Consider the following 26461-nt stretch of genomic DNA (forward strand, 5'->3'; position numbering starts at 1 on the left):
AATAATAAATACATTTGAAAACTCTGTATTGCAGTCCCTTGGTACTGAAAGGCACTGATATTAAGATATTTAGATTACTAAGATATTAATACCATTGAACTTGATTTGGAATTCTACTGTTGATTCAGTGATAAAACAATTTTATTTGAATGGGTATTTACATTACTGGTCTCACATACCAGGATACCTACTGTATTCTTACATCCATTACATATCATCTATTATATCCTGAATTAAGTCAAAGCATAAATACTGCATTAAAATAAGGTTTTAATTTTCAGGAAGCTGCCTAGTTCACTTGCTGGAATCCTGGACAGACATTTTAGAGACCATTAGCTTCATTTGATTTTTAAAAATAACCCTTGAGAAAACTAAGCAATATGAATAATACCTTTAAGTAAATTATACTGGTGAATCATGCCTAAATTAATGATTTTCCAATGAATTTAGCCAAAGTCCACTAACTTAGTCCTGGTTTCAGGCCCATTTGGCATTGGCTTAAAGATAGTGCCTTGTTCTTAGTGGGATACTATAGTGGCTCTGAATCATATGATGAAGTACTGTAGGAGGACTTTTCACAAAGGAGAGTAATCACCAACACAGCTTCCTCAAGGAGTGGACACCATTAAAGACATCAGGAAAGGGAAGAAACGTTTGGTCAGAGAGACAACCAGAAGCGACAGACAAAAAGGTATGTGAATGAAACACAAACCACAAAGACACACACTGCACAACAAAGACAGGAATGGATGAAAAGATATTGTGCGCAGAGCGTGAACGGGCAATATCTCTTGAGAGCGCTTAGTGTCATTTTTCCAGGGCATACCAGCAGCTGAAATTCAAACAGGACACAGCAAAAAGAAGAAACCATGCGCAAACCTTGGACTGGGCAACAAAGTCTTTCCACTGCCCAGACAGACTTACACATCTGTTTCTCCGGGAGTCATCTGTCTCACAGTGGTGTTGGCTCGTGACTTTAAAGAGACTCAAGACATGCCAGCTAGCATCATGCACTCCAAAACAGCTACATACTTAGACTCCTCCAATAAAGCAACAGTTTTTATGTAGCCAAGCTTGGACCAATGGCAAGTAAGCTGCGTGATAAAAAAAATAAGAATTGTCTGTCTCTGTTACCCAGTGTACCCTGTGTCCTGTGAGGTAACTTGGATGATGGGTCTGTGGGTGTGTCCGGCTGCTTTCTGTGTGATGCTGCAGAAAATAATAAGGTTTCAAAACTTCTTAAAAAGATGACATATCGTAGACCGAAAAAAAAAACATCTGAGGCAGCTGGAGCAATGACAGTGTAAAAACACAGAGGATCATATGGAAACAATGAGCAGTGCTGTGAGGTATTGATCTCCAATTGCTCTCCAGTGATATGCCATGTAAGATATCCCATGTAGGAACAAAACTCTTTCACACTGTAAAGCACGTCCAGGCATCACGTATTATATTTAACCACAGTAGAGAGCTGCTGATATATGAGCTGCCATATAGTGGCATTGTGAATCATTTTAAAATTTGAAAAAAAAAGAATACTGTCACTTATCAAAAGCACAGCTTAAATGTTTTGCAAAGCATCTTACCAGGCTGTTACACAATGGGACAAATGCATTTTTCCCGGTGAAAATTCAAAGAATGTGTTTTGTTTTCCCACAGCTGCAACAGAGATGATGTCTTATACGGAGTAAAGTGCTTTGCATTTGTGTAAGTAGTTTCCAGTCATTGCATATACAGTAATTACATCCACCTAATAGCAGCTGCATAGAAGATAATGTGAGTTAAAGCTGTGGAACAACAAAGAGAGGAACAGAATGTCAGCAGAAAAAAGGACAATTACCAAGAGGTCTCCTGGTTGTTGAAGGAGAGCCAGGATGATTTGTATGGGGAAACACTGGTGGTAGGGTCTTGTCATGAACCACTGGAGGAAAAGTCAACAGATTATATTAACTGCATTTCACGAACGTCACAATGAGCTCCCTATACCACAACATAAGATTGATTGATCACAGTTCATATAAGTCTGGAGTGTCTGTGATTTTACTTCAACATAGACTCATTTTTCTTTACAAATCCTCATGTAAAGGAATGTTGGTTATATTATAGTGTTATTGGTTATTCCCTATCCAAATATCTGGGCTGAAGTTCTAGATATTCCTGGTCTGGATGGAATTGGCTCCTTCTAGGTTGCCACAACCATGAAGTAGCAACAGCAGGACTGGCCATGAATCAAAGCTCATCGTGAAATGATGGCTCAGCTGCAACAAAATAATTAGTAGCACTAAGGCAGAACTCAGACAACACTCATAGCCTTACATGTTAAAGCCTGAAACATAAAAACACATTTTTCAGCGAGTTTAAAAACCTTTTAGTTATGAACATGGCTCCATTGTTTAAAGAAACTAGAGCAAAAAGCACTACTTCTAACCCATGTTGGTTCTATTCAGTGGAGCTTTACTAAGACAGTTGGACGTTGCCTACTGTACTGTACCTTTCATGAGTTACCTTTTAAGAAAATAGAAATTGTTCTGTGTAGTGTTATCCTCATTCCTGCTTTATTACTATTACTGTGTCATTCACTCATACTCCACTAGGGGCTACTGGGACAAGATGCCGTGAGCCGGTCATTGGCTTCACTCTAAATTGCCATCATCCCACCAGCATGAGGTCCACATCAGGACGAGGAGGCTGGGACCCCCCTGCAGGGTGAGCAGTTAAACAAGGGGGAGCTGGAGATGGGGCAGAGGAGGCTTGAGTGAGGCGAAAGGTGGAACAAAAAGGGATTTGACTATTATATATACAGTATAGCTTCAAGAAATGACATGGGGAATGATTACGATTTAGAACAGCTGGATCGAAAGGCTTGTCGTTACCACTCCTGATCTTCAGTTAAGAACTTCCATGAAGCTTTTTAGCAGCTGTATCCTGTGAGCTAATGTGAGGGACTTATTTCATTATAATATGCTCGTTTATTAGGAGCACCAACAGAGACTGTGTTTTAAGTCAGTTATCTTCTAATGGTGGCAGAGTACAGCTATAAATAAACAACAGTTACAACTGCCCATTTTGTCTTTTTTTTGTCCTGCTAATATACCGTCAGTAATGGAGAAAAGAGTGTTCTGATAGTAACTTTTATCTTAAATATAAGTTTTCATTGCTCAAAATATGCAGTTATCTTGAAGGATATTTAAGGAGTGGAGAATTTTATAATAAGTATTCAAGTAGGTGAAGATTAAAGCAAAATGCTTGGGGGATTTAAAGATTAAGTCAGATCAGCTGAGGTTGTCCTGCAAATGAGAAAGCAGTTATCCATTTGGATAACTCAGTTCATTTATTAGACCCAAAATGAACAATTCCAAAATATTTGTTCTTGTGAAAGTAAATACTTACTGATTTTGGGCGGTAATGGATCTTTGACTGATGGAATCACCGGCTTCTGAAAAAAAGCAGGAATACCTTCTGAAAAAAATACTTTTAAATACCTCTCTAAGGATTTGTCTCATTTAGCATGCTCTGTAGCAGTTTTAAATGTAACCATAACTGAGCAGCCAAAGCAGAGAGAACAAAGCAATCATTTTCATATGTACAGTACAAGTGCAACTCAGTATTATTACAGTTGCTAGAAACAAAAAGTTATATTTAGGCAAAAAGTCTCTTTGGATGCTCGCTTGGGTTCTCTATAGTTTAATGTTTTCTCAGGAGGCTCAAGAGTTTCTGTGGAGTTACTGTATAAGAAAGGTGTCAGAATGAAATCATGGAAAATTGGGCACTGAATTTACTGTTTGTCATATCGGGCAGAATCGATATTTTGTTTCTCTCCTGTGTCTTGCCAAGTCCAGTGACACTGCAGTGGGTAAGAGAAATATCAAACGTGAAAGGTGAAGTGAAGTGAAGTGAAGTGAAGCAGTTACGACTGCAGAGGAATGAAAACAGTGCCTTCCATAGCAAGCCAGTAAACTGAATATCAAGGTGATTTATTTTGTGTTTATACTTGGTATTCTTACTCTCTGGAGAGGTGTAGAGACATCTTGGAGACCTGTACAAGCAAATGCTGACCGTCCTAATTTGTCCCACCCACCTTCAGTGGCTCAAAACGTGTTTTTTTTAAGAATTCTTTTGCCTTGTTAAACAGGGGAAGATAAAGATATTCCTTACTCAAATTTCCTGTAGTAATATGCGCTCATCTCCTTCATTGAGCTCCACCTTGAAAGTGCTGGATCCATCCAGCTTTACAAATGTTATGGCTGCTTTTCGCATGACTTGTCAGTTTTCAATGACTGTGTGCATCTCTGCAAGTAACTTAAGAGCTACCAGAAGTACTTACCAAAAGCTTATCAGTTTGAGGCTTCTCTTCTTTTCTGGGGTTCATCATGGGTCCATTTGGTTTCATGGGTCCATTTGGTTTCATGTGTCCATTCGGTTTCATGGGTCCATTTGGTTTCCTGGGTCCATCTATAATTTTGCATACATATACAGTACACATGATAAGTACATAACATCATATATTGTCAGATAATGCATAACTAACATATCAGAAATTTTAAAATAACTACTGTATATATCAGTTACAAAGCTATTAACAAAATCCACTGATAGTAATTTGTACTTGAGTACAAAGTGATTCAAGTGGCAATGAAATAGCATGAAACAAGAGAACAAATGAGACAATAAAAAACATAAAGCCATTAGTCCCCAGATTTAAGCAGAAAAGTGTGTGTTAAAAGGTTAAAAGTTTACTTATTGTGTTTTCTGGGAAAGGGCTTTTCTTGATAAAGTTTTGCTATTATCATACAATATGTTAAATATTATGGAAGCGCATTGCTGCCACCAAGGGAAAAAATGTGCCCCCTTATCTCGTATTAATGAAATAGCAATGCTTACGTCAGTGTTCATCCTGTTACGTTGTGCACTGAATGCACGTACAGTAGAAGCTACCGCGAACTTGGCTGGCACTTTTGGTTTAATGATCGTGTCAATGTCCAGTGCTGCAGAATTTATAGAGATTTACTTTCAACTGGGGCTTAGTCATAATGAAATCTTGCAATTTTTAGTAAATATGAACAGAATCATTAAAACCATGAGGACCAGTTTTGTGGGATTTAGAGATCAAAGCATTGATGGTTCTGTTATGAACAGTTACACATGCTATCACTTCCACTGCTTAAAGTAAGTCCACAGTTAGTGATATATGTATTAAAGGAAAAAGTTAAAGGTTTATTTCATGCTGAAAGGAGAAGAAAAGAAACACAATGTTTTGGCTGTGAGGGCTGTTTCTTTTTTTCTCTTTTTTCAGCATGGAATAAACCACTAACTTTTTCCTTTGCAGCCTACGCATGCTGACGTAGCTACCTACAGTACTTGATATCGGTATTATATGACAATTGTGCAATTGCGTGATCACATAAAGTACACGAGAATTACTATTTTGTAATTGCGAGATAATTCAGGGCGAGAAAGTTATCTTGTAATTATGAGATAAGGGTGAGGATTTTTTTTTCCTTGGTGGCAGCAATGCGCTGCCGTAAAATATACGATGAGTGATCCATTACCTTTCCCATTTGTTGAATAAACAACTGGCCTGCTCCACACTCCATCCTGTTTGTTCTTGCTGGGCCTTACACCAAACTCATAAGGGGTGTTGGGCCTCAGTCTGTCAATGACAGTGTCTCTGGTGGGGCAGGTCTGGTAGGTCCACTTCTTGTTATGCTGTTTTGGCCTGTACCTCACAGTGTAGTGTCTGAAATATATAAAAAAAGGTTTGGTTTACTTATGTTTTTATTTTAACAGGACCACCTATAGATCAGAACAATACTTCAGTATATTTATGGGATATCTATTTTAATTCCAGCTAACTTAATATTTTATGTTAATTTTTGAATGCGAACACTGCAGAACTGGAATTCAGACAAACTTAATGTAATGAGACCTGAAGAAGGCTCCACGGTCTTCATTGAGCTTCTTTTCTTCTCTTTATAGCATGGAATAAACCTTTACTCGTTCCTTTATTCCATTTATATTAACTACATTATTATATTTGTTGTAGGTACAGTATGCTTATGTTTATTCAGCATAAAAAAAGTTTAAAATATAGCATATAAAATGGGACATAACTGCGTTCTGCAGAATAAATACTGTAGCGCCCCCGCCGGACGCTTTAGCGGTTGTACCTCTGTATTAGCTACGTGCCCACATCATCTAAAACACCTTGGAGGGAAATTAAAATACTGTGCTAAATCACAGCTCGTCTCCCAGAGCCATGAAGTAACACGTAGCAACACGTAGCAACACGTAGCAACATTGTTCTACAGAACTGAGATTGATGGGGCTCAACAACTGGTGCTAAAGCAGACACCTGCAAAGCATCTAGTGTAAGATCACAAAAAATATAGCCGTCTGATCACACTGGGGCTCATTAAAATCTAACATGAGCTGCTACCTTGACAGTAGGGCTGTTGTTTTGCCTTGCCTTTTCATATGCAAAGATTTTTTTAAAATGTATTATTAATTAACTTACACTAGAATAAAAGACACACATAGACATTGACAAGAGTGTCACGTGTTTGCCTAATTGTAAAGTTCCTAAAATAAACAAAACTGTCAATTGCAAGCTTGTCTGACAGTCTAGACCTTTTTTCTGATGTGGACTGGATTTTCTGTTGCGTAATTGTGTCCAATTCATTTCTATATTTCCATCTAAATATCAGATATTTCACCCTGCTGATGGTTTCCAATACTTAATTTTGAAGTACCTTAAAATGTACAAGAGTATCCACTCTTGAATTCTGAAATATAAAAAAATAAAAAGATATATTCAGGTAGCAAGCATAAAATAGTTTGTATTCCAAAAATACTTCTGTTGTACAGCATAGTCTAACAACAGGCATGAGATAACAGAAATCAGATTTTTGAGAGATCCCAGTATGCTGGATTTAATCTTATCTTATTCTAGATTTTTATTCTGTTCTGTGATTGATATGAGCCCCAGAGTGATCAGACAGCTCTAGGATTTCTGTCTGAGAGCTGGTTTTCATATCCTTCTCAAATCCCACCTCTCCTCTAAAACACCTTGGAGGGAAATGAAAATACTGTGCTAAATCACAGCTTGTCTCCCAGAGCCATGAAGCAACACGTAGCAACACGTACTGTAGCAACATTGTTCTACAGAACCGAGATTGATGGGGCTCAACAACTGGTGCTAAATCAAACACCTGCAAAGCATCTAATGCAAGATAAAAAAAAATATACTGAGAATGTATTACCTATGTTTAAAGAAATATTTTGACCAAGATGATGAAGAAGAATAGTTTTAGTGCTAACTGATCCAGCCCCCTTTTTTTACTAAACTCCATATGCAGTACTATAAGATTGATACTTGGAAGATGTACACAGTAAAATAATGAAGGATTGTAGCAGCAAATTAAGAGCAAAAGAGCCAACATTTGTTAACTTATAGCAACTAAGAACAAACAATTATATATTTGTTCAAATGCATTTCTCCACTGTTATGCACAGTGGAGTGCTGAATAGTAATAATCACAGAGGTGTTATGTCAGTCTTGGAAATATACTTGACATATCCGCACATTCTTTCTCCTCTCTCACTGGACAGGCACCATGAAAAAGAAGAACTATCAATCACAGTTTGGATTATAAAGGAGTCAATAACAGCAGAACTGCGATCCAATAGGATATTGCTAAGGCCGTAACTGCTGGGAATGGAAGCAAACTGTTTGTACGGAGCAAATCCTTCTGTTACCTTGCACAGGAAATTAAGAAGACACTGTAATAATGTGGGAGTACCAGGCAAGTGGATCAGATTATTAAGATCAGGCATGGAACATTTGTAAAATGCTATTTATTATTTTTTTATGTTCAATTCTTGTCTTTAGGTTATTGCAGCACAAAGACAAAGACATGTCTTGCTGCTGCTTTCATATTTTTTCACATGTCCATTTAGTACATTTTCTGTTGAGCACAAAGTGCTTAAAAGTCCAATGTTGGCATTTGTTGAGTGAGTGGAAGTATCTTGCATGGTTTCTCGTGTTCCTTGTACAGCAGGTGGACCCCAGAAACAAAAAATATTACATTAACCTTTGCTACTGACTCTATTTTTCTTTCTACTGCACACCTTTGTTAGATGTGACTGCATTGCTCTGATGGGAAGCATAGATTACTACTATTTACTGCTCAGGCATGAAGGGGGTGTCTTATGTGCTACAGCAATAGCTTCACGTGGTAATACTTCAGAGAATACTTGTAGCTTACCCATCTTCCAGGCAGTCATTCATTATGCTTCCTTCATAAGGCATTTTCAAGAACATTCCCCAAGACAGCAAGACAGACGTGGGTGTCACAGAGCCGATGACAAGATGAAGGGGTTTCTCAAGGTTGACTTGGCCTGTATAAACATAGAGGGTTTTTTTTTTTGGTCGTTAATAATTCTGCTTTGGAGAATTTCGTTTTGGTTCTGAAGATGCCAAGACGATGCATGGACATACGTGGCTTTGGTCATTAGAGAACAATTTCACGAGCACAATATTCCAGTGTGGCAGCCACACCGCTGGCGTTAAGTGGGGGTTTCTGTGAACCCCACCATGGAACTGGATTTCATTTCTTGTTTCAAAAATGTGCTGACAATCCCCACTCTTCCTCTCCTGTGATAAGACATGCACCCCAGTCACACAGCAAACAGCTTGAGTAGCTTGAGCAAGTGTGCACAGTTAAAAGAACGCCAGCACCAGCATGTCAGCCAGGCCCAATGACGATTTAACGTAAGAGATGTGGTAGATCTGTGTGGCACAGAGTTTCTGAAACCCATAGAACCGTGTAGACAAGGAATTGTATACAGTAAATTGCTGTATAGAGAAAATAACCAAGAAGCAGGAAATCCACTAATCAACAAAATAGACAAAGGTGTACTATGATCAAATAGATAATTCGACAAGTGGCTCTTTCCAGGTGAGTTCAACAGACTGAAGACTGCAGTCTTGAATCCAGCCATCTACGTCTCTCAAGCAGAGTGACAAGGAGTCACTTTTGATCACTAGGGTCTGCTGGAGGATCCTTCTCTTACCGCAGTGACTCCTGCCAGCAGGTCTGTGGGTATCAGACAGACACGGGCCCACCATCCACATGAGCTTTAACACAATGAGCCCCGTTTCACCCTTGAATCCCAGAAGGGGAAATTTAGGCTTTGAAATCACATTGTGTTGTGAACCACGTTACATTGAGCTTTGCTAAAAAAAAAAAGGCAAACCCTTGAAAATGCCGACAATGTGCTAGAATAATTTCTAATAATTTGTAGCTGCTGGTGATAACTTTAATAACATCCTTTGAGTAGTGTTGATCTCCATGCTCACAGCACTAGTTTAGAAATCATTACGCTACCATAAAGTAGTTATAGTGTACTCAGCTGCTGTTACTGGCATTTTGAATTTCGATTTATTATCAATTCAGGAAATATTATTGAAAGTAAATTGGTCAGTATGAAAAATAATGTGCATTTCCTTTCCACTAACTGATTAATGCCTTGGCAAAGATGACTGTGTATTGCTTGAAATGTCTCTAACTTCTTAGAGAAAATTCCAAAACACGCCAAGGACAATAACAACAGCTCATTCTTCTCACACCACACGTGCTTTCCATATGCAGCATATGGAATGGGACCAGGGATGTGAAAACACAGAGCCCCTAATAAACCTCTGAATGGCCTGTTTGAAAAGCTCCACCTCACGACAATAAAAAGAGAGGATATCCAGTGCAGAGCATTTGAAAGTTGTTGACGGGCAGTGGGAAGGTTTTACAGTAAACAGTTTTAAGAAGTAAGTATAAAACCCTTTTGTCGTTCTCTAATTGACATTAACCCCTTTTAATCTGCATAATACTTCATACAGTATAATAAGGATAACATCATAATTTATACATGGAATATGCTGGAGTATTGCTATGATAATAGTCCTTCAAATTGACATAATAGGTTGCTGTGAGTTTTGTTACGGCACGATGCCAGTTTGGATTTTTTTCATGGGCCCCTGAAGTTGCATTTGAATGCGACATGTTTCACGTACTGTATAAGGTTTCCATTTCCATTTTCAGCACACACGCAACACAATCATTTAAAGAAGCAGAATATTTTTGTATTTATTTACATGAAATCCATTTAAGGAAACAGTCGTTCTTCTCTTGAGATATGAAGGTGAGGATCTCGGTGCAATAGCATGGCAGTCATTTTACCTGTGCATTGTTTCTTCACGTCATTGGCTGGGATTGGCTGCACCGCTATCAGATACTTGGGTTCAGCATCTAAATGAACAAAACCAGCAACTGGTTAACACACAGAGAAGAGTATTTTTAACGGAAAAGTGAGCAGAAAACTGGAATGATCTGGCTCATTGATGAGGGTGGGGATACAAATAGGAGCCAGCACAATGCTGTAGAGAGTCGCTCTCAGTTTCCAAGGAAAGCTGACCATAGAACTGGCCATCAAATTAAAAATAATAGCTGAAAATGTGTTTTGCAACAGTCTTTAATCCCTGAAGGCAAGTCCTAGTAATGAAGCATATTTTACAGAAAGAACACATGAAAAAATGATTAAAAACATATATATATTAGAACCTGAAGAAGGCTCCACGGCCGAAACGTTGTGTTCTCTTTCTTCTTTTTTTCAGCATGGAATAAACCTATTACTTGTTCCTTTGCAGCCTACGCATGCTGACGCAGCTACCCACCTGAACTATATATATATTATGCTATGAAACAGTTTTATGAGAATTTAAGCATCATAGCCCATGTTGCAACATACTGTATGGAAACGTAACGTTTGAAACAAGTGATGATCTGAAGTGTGAAACTGATTCTTGTGGAAATAACAGAAAGAAATAAGGTATCATCGTACATTGTACAGTGAAGGGTGAGCTCTATGACTAGCTGACTCTGACCAAAGCTCCCCAAGTCACTCCACACGCGTGGCAGAGCACCACGGGGGCAGGGCTGTGATGAGACATGTCAGCCTTCCAGCAGGCGGCCACCCCTGGGATTGCCAGGTGCCTGCAGGATTGCAGAGCCATCGGCGACCGATGTCCTGCTCCTGCGGTGGGCGCCGCCTCCCCCAGCAGGCGTTGAGACGTCTGCGATGTGTCGAACAGCGAGTGGCTCGGGGAATGGGGGTGTCTCCCAGGCACCGTGGGAGCTGCTGCCCGGTGAGTCGGAACTTAAAACAAATCGCAACTCCGGACTGGGTGGGTGAGCGATTAAAAAAAGATGACGTGATGAAAGTTAATGTGCAAAACACGCTGGATATTTGATTCTCATTACTGACTTGATCTCAGCAGACTGTGCTCTCTATAGAGGTTTCCCTGCTCCAGAATATGTGTGATAGACAGGCCTGCAGACAGGAGCCGCCCTCTAAAAATGGATAAATAGGACCTTTCATAGTAATACCGAAATTAATTAACTAAAAGCCCGTATTTGACGTTAGTTTATCATAAGCTCTAGAATACTAGCTCTGTACTTAAGCAACAAACAGCTACCCAACTGACCTTCAGTATTTCCATTTTTTTCTTATGATTCATGCTAGAACTTTGATATGATTTAACAATACGAAAGATTTCCATAGAGATAATGTGGCTGTTTACAAGGACTCTTGGCAGCTTTTCTGTTTTGCTATTTTGTGTCAAAAGCCTCTGTCCCAAACAACTGAGTCATGAAAATTAACTTTTTTTCACATCCAACACATTTCAGAGAAGGGTGGGTAGAGGAAAGCCTTGCAAAACGACTCGTTCCAAAGGATTTTCTTTGGAAAACCAAAGGAACCGAGTCACAGATGTTCCTATATGAGTGAAATGGGCACTGGTATTAGTTCAGAAAGACAGAGAGTTTTGGGAGGGGTACAGTAAAGCAGTATTAAATACTAAGTTTTTATATCCTTTATATTTCTGACATCACTGTTTCCAAATTAAATACAAAACTTGAAAAAACCTAGTGTCATTGGTGGCACAGAAAGTCCAATCTCTAATCCTTTCATCTTCTTAATATCTTAAAACGCAATCTTAATCTAACCCTATCTAGCCCCGATCAATTGTAAAGATACCCAACTCTGCTACAGATAGAAAATTGTTCTCTGTGGCAATTCTTCGAAACAGTCTGGAATAATTAAATTCCATTTAATTAAATGCAATTCAGTTGTATAAGGAAATTTTGCATGACTTCACATTGTTCTATTTAAGTAATCTCACTCCACACGAACAGCAATTTCACAAAATACTGAACTACAGGAATTATAACCCCTATCATTCTCAAGTAAAAGTTAACATAGAGCCAAAATGGTTTAGGAAGCATAATAGTTTTCTCTGTGTGGAAGCCAGTATGATTTTTCTTGACTGGTATTGGCGTCAAACGTGTGTGTAACAGAGTTATCATCAGCAGTTTGCAAGGCTGAGCCAAAAAGCAAACCACAACTCAGAAAGACTTTAGCAGTAAGCCGGTTTGACGGTGCAGTGGACTGCTGAGATTAGTTCTCCCACATGGCTCCATGATTCATTGCTGTCTAATGATATCATATCAGCATCCTTATTTTTGTTTTCTGTTTGATTCCAGTGCATTTTAAAGATGCTTTGTAAGAATGACTGTTCTTTATTGACGTACTGTATTGGGAAGCACAAGGTATGCATGTTAGGAAGCAACACCAACAAAGATTTATTGTGCATAATACTACTGTGGAACAGACAGATGGGTTTGTGGATTGTGGCGGATTCTGGAGAACAGTTGTTTTTTTTTAAGCAATCCCATGTGCTTTGATGAAACCGTGCCTTTGGTATACATTTTTCTTGAATAGAAATGCTAACTGGTACCCCCCCTGCATTCTCTTAAACTACTTCATCTAGGAAATGATGGCAAATTAGTGGAAAGCTGCTTGTTGAGGTGTTGATATTCTTGCAGAGCCGCATTTGTAAACTATTATGTTTTTTTAATGGCAGAATGCAGTATATTTATTCCTCATTTATAGAAATTCACACATTTATGAAGAGAATTGTGACAGACTTGATTTATCATTTTAGGAAAGTAATGGTTTTTCAGAACCTACAGGCTTGGAAGACAGTAGTGGCTAAAAATGCACCATCATTTTAATATGACAAGCGATTTTAAAACAAATGCACATTTTTCTGAAGCATGTGGGAGAACACAAGAAGTGTGTGCACCTGTTTGATAATGCAGTGCCCATCTGTTTTCTTTTTAATAACACCACAAATATTTTGGCCAAAGTAGTTTCTACCTTTCAATAAAACTGTATTATATGGATAAACATTAGAACATGTTAACGCACTAAACACTAGCTTTGGGGGGACTGGTATTCCTTTTTAACCTTTCCTTGACTTGCCAAGGTAGTCTTGGAAACTATTTTAGAAATCCAAACAAAAGGAGTTTTGTTTAATGCAATTAATGCAAGGCAGAAAAAACCCTCAGGGAAAAACAAACATTGTGATGAAGTCTTTAGGTATTCTTTTAACCCTTTCTTCAAGTGTTGTTCTGTGCAAGCCCATAACCCAGGAGGCCAAGTCAGGGAACTGGTTGTTGAATTCACTGTTTTTATGCCCCTTCAGTATATGAAATGTAAGTTTGTATCTGCTTTTCCTTCACTATACAGAACCAATATTGCCGTGGGGAAGTGTATTATTGTCCAAGGAATTCCATTAGTATCTTTCAGCGGGATGACCTGCAGGCACGGCAAAGCATATGGAAAAAGAGAACCTGTGGAATATACAGTAGCAATTCAGTGTAATTCAATAGGTGTTTATTTCATATGAGCATTTATATGTATAGACCTGTGTAAAAACTTATTTATACAGTATATCTATGTGATGTGCATTTATGGTACTTTGCTGCTACAGACAATACAGAAAAAATGCAACACAGGATCTACAAATCATTATGCACTGTTTATCTCCAAATATTTATGAAACCCTTTCAGTGTATAATATTTTTTTACCATCAGCACTTAGTACATAAGTAATTATTCACTTAAGACATGAACTATAAACATTTATTTTTAACCGACTGCAGTATCCTAAAAGGCATACATCAGCAAAAACTGAGTATCCATGGTTATACTATATTATGATTGAACTGATTTCAAACTCACTGTTAAAGCAATCCACATCTGGAGGCCCAGGTGTGTCTGTTAGTTTTCATTCCAACCCAAATCTTAACAAGCTAAACCAGCTGGTTAATGGCTTAGCTTAATTTAAGCAATTTAATAGCTTCTCCTAGCATTTCAGGTGCTGTTGGTTTTAAGTGAACTTTAAATGAAATCAGCAGACACATTAGCTCTCCAGGGTGAAGACTGGATACTCCTGTATTAAAGGAAAGAATTAAGATGCATGCAATGAGACCAAAAATATAATATATTTTATAAAATAGTTTTTTTAAAAGAAAAAAGTTAACAGGATGTAAAAATTTGGTAAGAAACTATGACTATCCTACAGTACCTGTTCAACTTTGCACTTCTCTTTGACTGTAGTAGGAATCAAGGAGAATGTGTTGGCACTTATTAATCTATACTGTATATTATTCATTTTCCCTGTGTTTGTCATGGAAATCTGACTTAATTCCCCTGATTTGGATAGCTCCTGTTTAGCAAGAACTGGCAGCACATCTCAATAAATCATACATGGCCTTTGTGAAAGAAAAGTTTTGTCAGATGTAACCAATTAAATAAGGTGCCAGATGCATTATTAATACACTGATCTCAACAATGTGTACTCTAGGTGAAAATAGCACATTGAAGTGTGATAATGGCTGATAAGCCCCTTCTCCAAATGATCATGCCTTGGCATATAAAGTTATGTAAGGCTTGCTTTGAATTGTTCTTTTATAGAGTATGCAGGTACAATTTTCATTCATCATCAAACCTTGCCTTCCAGCAAACATGAACTGGGCTAAAACCTTCAAAAGTACATCTCTTGATTTCCAGCTAAACCTCATATACGATAATTGCCTGCAAAATAGGAATTTAACCCATGCTCGCCTTAACTTGTTGAAGAAAACTCAGACATTTCTTAAGTTAATTAATGTTATAGTCAATCAAAGGAAAGCAAAGGATGCCTAATTAATATTGCTCATCAGGAGAACAAACTTCTAAGAGAATTAAATTAATTCCTTTAAACATCCAAAGTAATGAAAGCCAATAAAAATGGGATATCCCAATAAAAATAATAGCTCATTATAAAAAAATAAAAAATAACAGAAATTACAGATGTTATTATTGTAAAGACGACAGGCTAGAGTATGTAACTGTTCATCCAACGTATTGGATTTATTGCCATTTGCAATAAAGTCTTCTTTTCCCGGAAAAAAAACAAGAATCTTACCGACTTCTGTTTCATAAGGCACCCCATCTTCTGGCAGCTGGATGAACTGTTTGGAAAACATGCTGCTTCCATATCCAAGGATATAACCTTCCAGCTTGGTGTCTGGGCTTGGCCGAACAAACTTGAAGGTAATTGTGTCCCCTGTGGCATTTATCCGGACCTTCAGATTGTGTCTTTTGACTGCAGTGAAACATAAAAGGTAAACTGTGAGGGTTTTTCCTTCATCCATTATTTGTCAATATTGTTCTTGTTTCGTGTTTAAAAATTCAAAATGTCACATCTATTTTTGCCCAACGCACCACAGCCACATACATTACACTATAGTACTAGAATTGTAACAGGTTTGCCAATAAAATGCTTAATATTCTCATTAATATTGCTCAGCCTCTCATTCTGGTAACATTTGCATACAGTATCTCCCACGGAATCTTGTTAGATACACAAAAAATGTAGACTTTGAAATTTAAGGAACAATTTGCTATCCATTAATACCAAACAGATTAAATGTTCACTCGACCCTTCTTAAGCTGGATAGCAGGGACTGGCAAAGAGCCTGGTTCAAATGTAGATAATAAGTTGGTGATACAGTATATTGTATGTTTGATTAAATCCATGTTTCCACTTGCCTTGATGAGATTGATTAAACTGTTGCTAACTAGGTTTGAAACGGCAGTTATATAGTGGAAGTTAGTACAAGTTAGTTTTACACTAGATGACATACCACTGTTTAAAACGCCTCGTAAAAAAGTGTCTTACAAAAGAAAACGAAAGGGAAGCAACTGCAAAAAGGGATCAAATGCTTTGACTATAGTGGAGATTACTGCTCTTTTTTAAATCCGTGGCTTGTACAATGGAACTGAAAAATACTCTTCTTCCATCTTGACAGGAATAGCAATTCCTGAAAGCACTGCACTACAAATCTTCTACAAGGAAGAATTGCAGGACATTCATCAATGCCACTGTTCAAAAGTTCAGCCAGTTTCAGTATTCTATGAGCTGTGCAAACACTCCAATATTTATCTCCCACATCCCAAACAAAATACAGGATTAATTCCAGAAATTATTTCCAACAGAGCAGTATCTGATACAACCACACACAGACAGAATAAAAGAGTTTGAGATCTGAAGTTTGACAGTCCATTCCAACACTTCACCTCCTGACACCAGTGTTTGATCGTGTTCTTGCTTTTGAAATGATTGATAGTGGACAGGTATCGAGCCAAAGGGAGAAAGCACTTGACATGGGCTAGAGTAGGCAAGCACTCATCCAATGTGCCATCTGGCACAATCCCATCTTGAGAAGCGAAAAAGTGAATAGTCCTAACTAATCTGAGCACCAAAGGGGTGAGAGAAAAAGTCTGGGTGGAGCTTGTCTTTGAGTTTTCTCTACATGAAAAGGTTGATCATGCAGCTGCATTATCTAGAGTGAATTCTGGAGTTTACCAGTATGGTTCAGAACTACACTCTTAAAGATAAAAAAATGTCTAAGCAAAAACTTCCAAACTGCTGTTTCAGATCTTGTCAGTTTTGTCTGGTGATTTTCATTCCAGAATACATACTGTACATATATACAGTATAAAGAGCAGTACAGCTAAGGTAAGCATGAAGTCAGTGTAAATGTTAAATGTTTTTTTTTTCTTTAAACTTTGCCTTTGTTAGTACTGTCAGAATATATATTTTGAATATGTGTATTTTTCAGTAGAATCAAGAAACCTAAATATCTGTAGAAGCAGGTTTGGACATCACTGACAAGAAAAAGGTTCCTGATGGTTTCAGTTCATGAAAAATTTAAGCGAAGAAATTACACTTTTTTAAAAAAGGGCAAAATTTCAGTATAGACAAACCATAACCACTAGAAATAATATATTTGCAATTATATTCTACATTAAACTATACAGTATTTCAATAGTTCAGTTAGGCCCGAAATATTAGGTTAGGAAAAGAGGCGTGATATACATAGTGAGCTTAATTGGGGTCACCTGGCTGAGGACAACGACACCCCATCTGTAAGGAGGGGGCTTTGTTTCCCCACCTCCCACCCCCTGGTAATGAGGAATGAGTTAGGGAGCTGCCGTAAGGGCAAAGATGAGGTTGGAGAAAAGAGTGCGGAATGGAAACATGCAGGGGTGTCAGTCAGAAATGGAGGTTATAACAAAAGTTCAGGAGAAAGGATAGACGTTAATCCCGCACGCTTTCTCTCACCTACATGTAAAAGTCTCACACCCGGGACTTCCTTTCTCTCTCACATTGCTCCCCTCCTTCACATCTACACTCTTGGAGCTAACCCCCTGGCTCAATCCTAGCAATAGTAAAGGGGGAAGTGGGTTTGGGCAGCCTATCCAGCCTCAGATAGGCTGCCATTCCCTCAGCTAGGTGAGTCAATCTCTCTGTTGCATTCATTAGGATCTAACCAAACCGCTGAAGTGATATTTATACATAAGCAGGTAGAAGTAGTTGAAATTTGAGCTTGACCTCCTTTTGAACTTGTGTCTTCAACTCCTTTTTTGTATACTTTGAGAGTTCAAGAACGACTATGATTAATAACAATTATCTAAATTTATTCCTGAAGTGTGTAACATATGGATTGGATTTGACTGAAAGGTTACATTATATGCATTGCGAGAGGCCCATTTTCATCAAGCTTCAAGCAGAATTTACTTCAAAATGCCCTCTGCAAAATAGTGATATTCTGAAACTCGTAAATCACCATTCAGACAGTCCAGGTCATATGATCAAGGCATAGTTAACCTGAGCAGAAGAAATTACCAGGTGGCCAGTCAGGATCACTGCAGGACTTACCCCTTAGGACCCATGCTTTGACATGTTTGTACACATACAGCGGTTTTTACAAGGAGTTCATTAAGAGCAGAATTTGCTTCAAGGATTTCATGAAGGCAAACAAATTAATGACATGGAATTGAGCCTTCTGAGCCAAAATTATCTGGCATTTTCTCCAACTGATGCCCAACCTTTCCTTATTATCAGTTGTCTTAACTTATCAGCTGCATATAGAGATAAAGGCACATTTAATGGTGCTACAGTACCTTTTCTTTGCCATTGCCCATTTCTATCACAGTACACCTTACCTTAGGGTATACTACACTTTGCTACTTACTGTACTCTAGTAATCTAAAGAGATCTTTTAGACTGCATCAAACATTGCTCCTGAAAAACTTAATTGATTCTAAATTCCAAAAGAAACACAAAGAGAGATATTCAGGAACAGTACCAGAACATATACTGTAATGTGTGTTAGTGATAAAATTAAAGCTACAGGTACCCTTCAGAATTCATTTGCCTTTTAAAACTACTGCAGCAAAACTGAGCTACAGTACAGAGCAGCTTTCACGTGGGATAACTGGATGTTTGTATGAACTGAAAAGTGAAAAGGGTAAATAAATTAAATCATGAGTGTAATGCACAAATTGCATGTTTAATCTTTTTCTTTATATTTTTTTAATCGGAGAACTACTTAACAGCTCTATACTGCACGTGGTGCAATATTCCCAAGTGATTAAACTAGTACACAAAGAATTCCTTGTTTTGTAAAAAGTGCATTATATTTTTTCTGCTTTTCATATTTATACTGTGAAGTATAGTTCCAGTAGTATTCTGGTTGTGATGATTTTGAATCCAACAACAACCTCTTCTGACTGTACCTGGAACCCATGTTGAAGACTGGATCTTGTAATATTATCATCATTCCAATACAGATTGTAAAAACTTTCAAAACACTCGTCAATACAACACATCACCAAAAATGTATACAATACAATATGACAAAATTTGAAAAAATGTGACTATCGTGCAAAGTTATTAAACAAAAACAGTTCAAAATTTGCTTCACTGTAGATGAAACCAAATAACAGCATGGCTTATTGTAAAATCCTTGCATTTCGAATGGCCATTCACAAGCTATAGAATGCTCCCCATGTAATACAACTTCAATAAGAGTGAATTCACTGCTTCATAGCTGGCAACATCTGCTACTTAGTTCATTCAAGATTTATGAGCAAAGGATGTGATCAGTTATGGCTTCTGTTTTAAGATCAAGCCTTATTGAAATAGAGGTCATTATTCTAAGCTAAGTCTCGTGTAAGACATATAAAATACTTTATTCCTGTTGTAAAATAAGGATTTGTGATATTAAATCTACAACAAAAGGCTTTCTCACACAATAAAGGGATATGTAGTAAGGAATTTGTTCAAAACAAAATTATGCTTGCCCATGCTGTATACCCCTGAAAAATGGCCATTACCATATTCTGAGGTCTAATGTGCTTTATGGCATCGATGATCAGTGAACTGTTTATCACTAGAACATCTGCATATGATACCTTTGCTTTCCTTTATTACAAAGAAGGTGACATGCACAGCAGTGATACATAGGAATAAGAAATGCACCCCAATCGCATGTTTTACATATTCAATACATATTTGAAAAAAAAATATTCAAAGAACTATGAAATATATTTGATTTCTTGAGTGTGCTGGGAAAACAGATTTGTTTTGCCTGCTTCATGGCATATTTGTGAAAAACCACTCAAAGAAAGACAAGATTCCTTTCCTCTACAGTGTTTTCCCAGGAGCTTTTTTGTGTATTTCTTTTTGGCATCTGTTTGATTTTTTAAAAGAGTGTGTCTTGAATTTTGACATGTGTGACATTTGGAATCATGTGATCTAATACTTGGCTCGGGTATCTTGTGCTGCAGCTGAGAAGTTTCCAAAGCGTGAAAAATAACAAAGGGACATCAGGTTAGACATCTTGAACTTGCCATGTCACTACCTGTAATACCTGGAAAATGTTAAACAAGCAAAAGGTTACTTAAGGAGCTACAGTAAAAGGTTTAAAGAAGCTAAAATTGAGCTTCTTTTTCCAAATCCAGATGTCTTTTGCAATATATATTTTTATTTTTTAACTTTACATGCTGCATGTGTAATCCATGAGATTCATGCATAGATCTGTATCTACATAATCTTGTCCTTTTCTTAAAGAAAATTTCCAGAAAGTCAAAATAATGTTGTACTGTAGTTCTTGACTGAACTCATTGCTTCAGTGCTGGATTGTTTGTGAGATGTTTCATGTTGATTTGTGACAGTTCAATGAGGTAAAAAATGTTTTAACCTATCCAGATTTCTCGTCAAGATATATAGTATTTCAAATCCCCTTTTCAAGAATGCATCTGAAGAGAATACAACGAAATTCTTGAATACGGGTTTTTGTCTATATTTTTAACAGGCTCACTGCTGACTAATTTCAGGTGATCACATTCCTCAATGCCTTGGTTCAACACCATCACTGAATAAGACTATGTTTTTATATTTTCACTTGCCTGTGGAAGAAAACACAGTATGTGATGGATAAAAACATGTGGACACAGTATAGGACTTGATAATAAAGTCTGTTCTCTGCTATAAACACATTACAGTTGAAAGTGATCTAGCAGGCTCATCTCTGATGTTTGCAGCATTCTCTTGGGTGAAAAATCTAAATTCCAGACCACCTTATTTATTTTTCCTCCTAATACATTCAGGACAAGACTCTCTTCCACCAGAATTAATCACTGTGATCTTATGATATAGTATTGTAAAACTGATTTTGGAACAGAGTATAAAAATGTATAATAAACTGGTTCATTGTAGTTATTAGTTCTTTATTTCTTTCTACTTTTCCACGGACACTTCTCCATGAGACACATTAACAGGTGGCCTGTCCCCCTGTGGTTTTCCAGAAATATTTCTAAGGATCCAAATAAGAACAAAGGTAAATTTTTTTGAAGGAGTTGTTCAGGTATTTCATTAACACAATATGCACAGCAAAAAAAAAAAATCAGATGTTCTATTGATAAGAATATTTTTTTATACTTCCATTACTACTATTTTAAGTCATTCATATTACAGACTTGTTTCCAGTTCTGATTCTAGCATGTTAAAAAAACAACAATCAAGGCAACAATCTTTTACTTGCAGCCCTTACATGCAATAGGCAGTGATTCCCTTACTTTCTATATAAAGATATTCAGTGACAGAACAGGACGGAAAGCCATATGACTATACAGAATGTACTATTTTTTTTCCCTGCTTTTGAAAAGTCACATTATAATTCTTCAAACTCCAATCAAATTTACAATTTTTACAATGCCAGAACTATTCAGTTAGCCATTTAATGGCACTATTCCATCTGCAGGAGCTGGTGAATAATTACATCCATGTGTTCAAGCTGGGCATCAAAACAACCCTGGTAGACAGTATGTCACTCAGCTAATTTTAATCTTGGAGCCACATCAGTCCCTATGCCATAAAATATAGTTTTTTTAATTAAAATGAAACTGAAGTATGAAGAATATTTTACAAAGGATCTATGAAATGCTCTTTATAACCTCCACTCTAAGGGGGAGACATGTTTCCAAAGAAGGAGCTTTTGTCTAAAAACCTTGTCCTTTGATGTTCGTGAGACTCTTGTGCTGTAGTGAAAGTGAACTATTTACTGCCTAGTAAAGTGCTAATACGGCCAGTAGTGGAAGCCATGCTTGGTGTGATTAGTTCCTAATGGTGCTTCATTGAAGCAAACTTTTTTTGACCAAAGAAAGTAGGCTCATTACCTTCATGTAATGCTGCTTTCCAATACTAGAGCAAGGATTTTCTTGCTGAACTATCATTTTTCATTGTCAAAAGAATTCCCATGGAAAAGCTACAATAAACAACAATCCAGTCAGCACTGGCCTTTTGGCAGAAAACATGGATTTGAGGTAAAACAAGGAGGAAATGCTCTATCAAGTCCTTGGCAGTAAAAGGACCTGATCTTAGTCACTACTGCAATGTTTTGAAAGATTAAAAGCTATGACATAATTTAAAAGACAAATGTTGAGGCTCCCTCGTCAGAGCAATGATCATCGTTTCTGTGTAACTACTGTAAACCTAAGTGACTTACTGTACAATAACAACACAATGACATTCACACACCTTTGAAGTTTTTACATATACTCTATAATATATAGTTATAATATAAGTTAATCATTAGTGATGTTTGCATATTATATGGAAATTCAGTACATCAGTAAATAGGCTACACAAAATACAAAACAACAATTAATAATAATGAAGAAGCAGATTTCAGGTGTGTGGATGGAGTTGGTCACCTTTTATGTGTAAAGTGCTTTACAAATGAAATCACTCAATTCTCTTACTTTATAGTCCATTTCCAGATCACATTGATTCTTCCAAATCATCTTTTTGTGTGTATACATTACACTGCTTTCATTAAGTCGTTGAATATCAGCTAATTGTATGATAATAGTAAATAATATTAATTAAATAATAAGTGCTAAGTATAATAATAAAATGAAACCAAACAACCCCACTCCCCATGCGCTACAAACAAAAACACAGGTATTGATTTCATTTCACTGTAGTGCAATAGACAACAGGTGTACATCAGAAAGTACACACATAAGACAGAAGATTTGTTATGATGTATTAATTTACTTTTGGTTCTAACAGCAGGGATGTGATATTGAGTTAAAGCTTCTGGAACCATCAGCGGCAGCAAGGAAAAGAACAGAAGGTACTGTAGCTTGACTATACAGTATATACTACAGCATTATATACTGTAATATGAACATGTCAAAAATGACAGGTATTAATTATCAGCTCTAAGCAAGCACAATAAGTAATAAGTTAAGAATAAAGCAATGTGAAGACAGCGACAGGAGAGCAATTCTATTTAATTAAATACTTGCTTTACTACAGTATTTTGAGAGCTTTCTAGGGAGATGTTTGGCTAAAGATTGGCCCCCATATCTTCAATTGCTCCGACTAAAACTCTGCAGCTGTTAGCATTTTCTCAATAAACAACTAATTTTCAAACCGTCTGTTTATGGTTACGGGCAGATTTAATGTCAATACAGACGGGGCAGTAGAAGTGTTCAAGCTCCTCTAATGAGAGCAAATTGTATCCGCACATCTCAGCACTATACTGGGTTAAATTTCCGACTGCCTCAGCTGGAGCTGAGCGGATTGTTTGTGGTAGTACTCTATGCTGCAAGCAGAATTTTCTCCAGGGAGACGGTGTTTTGATAAGAATGACATCAGTTTCTTTTAAACAGAGCTACATGCATTTCTTGGCCAGTCTTTAAAGTAGCACCAGTCCCACAGTGAGGGGATAGCTGAACTGCTGTTCTAAGATTGAGGAACGTCTGCATGGTGAACAGGCTGCAGACAAAACCCTGCAGACTGTGCAAAGTGCCAGAATTTAGATTTTTGATCAATCTTATTTCTTCTTAACTTCTCGTTTTTTGCAGTACAGGATTTTTCATGTTACATATGTCTCCAAAATAAAGGAAGCAAGAAGAAACAAAGATTCTTAATTTATTAAAATAAAAATTTTAATCATCTCAGACTTGAAATTTGCATTTGCTATAAATTAAAATCAGAATAGCCCTTCCTGCCTGCAGCTGACACAAGCTTAACTACCAGTTTAGTAAGTGGAAAACATCCATTTGAATATGCAGCAGTTAAAGTGAAGATTCAGTGTCAATACGTATGTCTACAGCTGTACAGACACCCATACAACATTTGAACATCAGTTAAAGTTCAGGATCAGTCCACATCCTTTACATCTTTTTAGAATGAAAAAAAAACATCCATAGAGGGCAAGTAACTTTAACTTAGTAGAATTTACTGAAAAATATTTTCTTGCACATACTGTACAGTGTGCTACACAGTTATGCATAGCTTTTAGTAAACCAGTCAGTGCAGAGAAGGAATAACAGATATGTAGTAAACCTATTCTGAAGTCAGCCTTCACTTCACCATTGTTTCTTCCAAACCACTTCTGAGTCTATGTATGCATTCAGCTTTAATGACAGCTTCAGACAAGATCTGAACCACACTAAACAAACAGACAATATAAGACTAAGATACACTGCAACCCCTCAAGAAAGAAAATGTGATTTAGGCAGGGTTTTACGTTTTAACCAATGTCCTCAACTAAGAATCCAGCAAAAAGCAAGAACAACCCTCACCAGCAGGTATTTCCGCAAAAGGTGTATTTCTAAGTCTTTTTTGAAAATGAGAACAAAATGAGTAGACTATATAAGATAAACTAAAGAAACAGGTTTCCTCAAAAACCATTATAACAAAGCAAAAAACAAAAACCTGAAAGCAATCTGTAAAGAACATCATAATAGCATAACAGCATAGCAATACATGATTGTGTCTCAAAATACCATCCTGAAAGAAAAATTCTAATGCCATAAAAAAATATTTCTTTATCTGTGAAGATGTACAACAATACTGTTTCACAGACCCACAGTGGAAAGAATTAATCAAGCAGAAAAAGTCCAATAGGACACCCCTGGTGCACCTTTAATATGAAATGTTTCATGCACTGTACAGATTTTTCAAAATGAACTGAAATCTTAAGAGACGTCTAAAAGTTCTTATCACACTACTTCATTACTCATATGCCTGCTGGCATGACCATGCTGTGCCCACTTGCCTCTCGGTATTCTCTGTGTTGTCCCACAGCTCAGGAGTACAATCCCACCGAGGACGAACAGAAACAGCCTGGGGAGCATTTTCTTGCGCTGGCTGTGGAGGGTGCTGGAAGATTTCACTAAAAGGTAACAATTGACTTAGACTTCTTCTCACTGTGCAAGACTGTTGAGTGATAGAGAGAGCAGGTCCAACATGAATCTATATCTGGTGAGGGAGGGGACTTATGACATCACGCCCCACCAGCACACTGTGGAAGCTGGCAAGTGTGGAGCTTGATTTTGTTCCCTCTCTCTCTATTTTTCTGTCTAACTCTTGTATAGATTTCCCCTGCCCTACCAATCAAATGCTTGGATACAGCATGTACTGCGACAGGGAATAACATCATTCATCCTTCTTTCATTGTGATCTAACAGGACTGTTCTCCCTTCACCAGGAAGGTTGTGAAAGGATGCAAGGTTTCCACCAAAGAGGATCGTTTTCTGTATTAATCAGGTTTGTTTCTCAGCAGACACAGTTACAATGACTGACAGAGGTATTAAACTAAATGCCTGAAAAACCTGCTCTGTATACCCACCCTGTTAGTAACCTACTGTGAGCACATGGAGAGATAGCAGACGAGGAGGAAGTCATGTAGATCTCACTGGTAGCAATGCACGCTCACAGACACCTGGCAAGCCAAAAGAAAGGGTTGCTGGCACTCAGCAAGCTGACGTTTTCCTGCCTGATGACAAGCATAGCCAGTTCCAGCAGTGCTCGGCCAACACACCACAATTTGGGGAACCCCAGCAACAGAAAGTTCAGAGCATAAGCTTTATTAAAAACAGCAGTCTCTGCACTATAAGCCCTAAACTGCATGTAGAACTTTTTGCTTCTTGGGAGTCATCATAGTGTATATCTTTTATAAATGCCCCCAGGCACAATATGATTTTTCTTCCAAAATAGCTCCAATGCCTAATACTGTATATACTTGAGGTTCTGTTTTGGGATCTATACTAGTGCTATGCCTAACTATTTTCTTATCATTCTTAAGTGGTGTCATTCTGTACAAGAGCAGTACTTTTGTGGAGACTTGGCTTGGTTGTGGTCATATTTAATCAGTCATAGAATCCATATTTCAATAAATAATGTGTCTTTGAAGTTTTGCCCATTCTTTCATGAAACAATGTCTATAAGAACTTTTACAGACTTGGATACATATCCTGCCAATCTATTTCTCAATGCAAAATAAAAAATAAGGCAAGCATTGAAAAGGAACTAGCCAAAATAAGCACTGTATGTCATTTCCTTCTCTGCGAAAACCCATGCTGTGATGTTTTTCCTCTTGCAATGCGATGGCACAGTCTTATATTAAAAAATGAAGGCAAATGGTATCACTGAACCTCTATACCTGAATTGCATGACCCACAGAAAGCAAAACCTGTTACAAAGGTAAAGTGATGTTGAAATCAAGCAGCAGAAGTCAGTGAAATATTCTTCACAATCCTTGATTTCCACAATCAAAACATGAATCTTTATTCAATTTGTCAACATAAAAGATTGCTATTCGGGCTATACCACCTAACCACAATTTATTGAAGAAACATTGTGTTTGCCGTATTA

The 26461-nt window shown here is 37.4% G+C and overlaps 1 protein-coding gene across 12 annotated transcripts in view; it reads right to left on the reverse strand.

The window, feature by feature from the left end:
* The window catches only part of LOC102686642 (target of Nesh-SH3), a 45817-nt gene extending 20718 nt beyond the window's left edge, over positions 1-25099 (reverse strand). For 4 of the 12 annotated variants that reach the window (XM_015364488.2, XM_015364485.2, XM_015364486.2 and 1 more), the window contains exons 1-10: positions 24864-25099; positions 15365-15544; positions 10233-10301; positions 8265-8397; positions 6750-6782; positions 5550-5737; positions 4325-4452; positions 3391-3436; positions 1841-1921; positions 1135-1209 (exon numbers count right to left, since the gene is read on the reverse strand). In XM_015364488.2, coding sequence (XP_015219974.1) covers positions 1135-1209; positions 1841-1921; positions 3391-3436; positions 4325-4452; positions 5550-5737; positions 6750-6782; positions 8265-8397; positions 10233-10301; positions 15365-15544; positions 24864-24942 — 1012 coding nt within the window. In that variant the 5' untranslated portion in view covers positions 24943-25099. The remainder of the gene's footprint in view (positions 1-1134; positions 1210-1840; positions 1922-3390; positions 3437-4324; positions 4453-5549; positions 5738-6749; positions 6783-8264; positions 8398-10232; positions 10302-15364; positions 15545-24863) is intronic. The other 8 variants (XM_015364482.2, XM_015364483.2, XM_015364490.2 and 5 more) reach the window with 8 other exon arrangements.
* Positions 25100-26461: the final 1362 nt, after the last annotated feature.

The sequence above is a fragment of the Lepisosteus oculatus genome, chromosome 15 (genome assembly GCF_040954835.1).
Source record: "Lepisosteus oculatus isolate fLepOcu1 chromosome 15, fLepOcu1.hap2, whole genome shotgun sequence".
Lineage (NCBI taxonomy): Eukaryota > Metazoa > Chordata > Actinopteri > Semionotiformes > Lepisosteidae > Lepisosteus > Lepisosteus oculatus.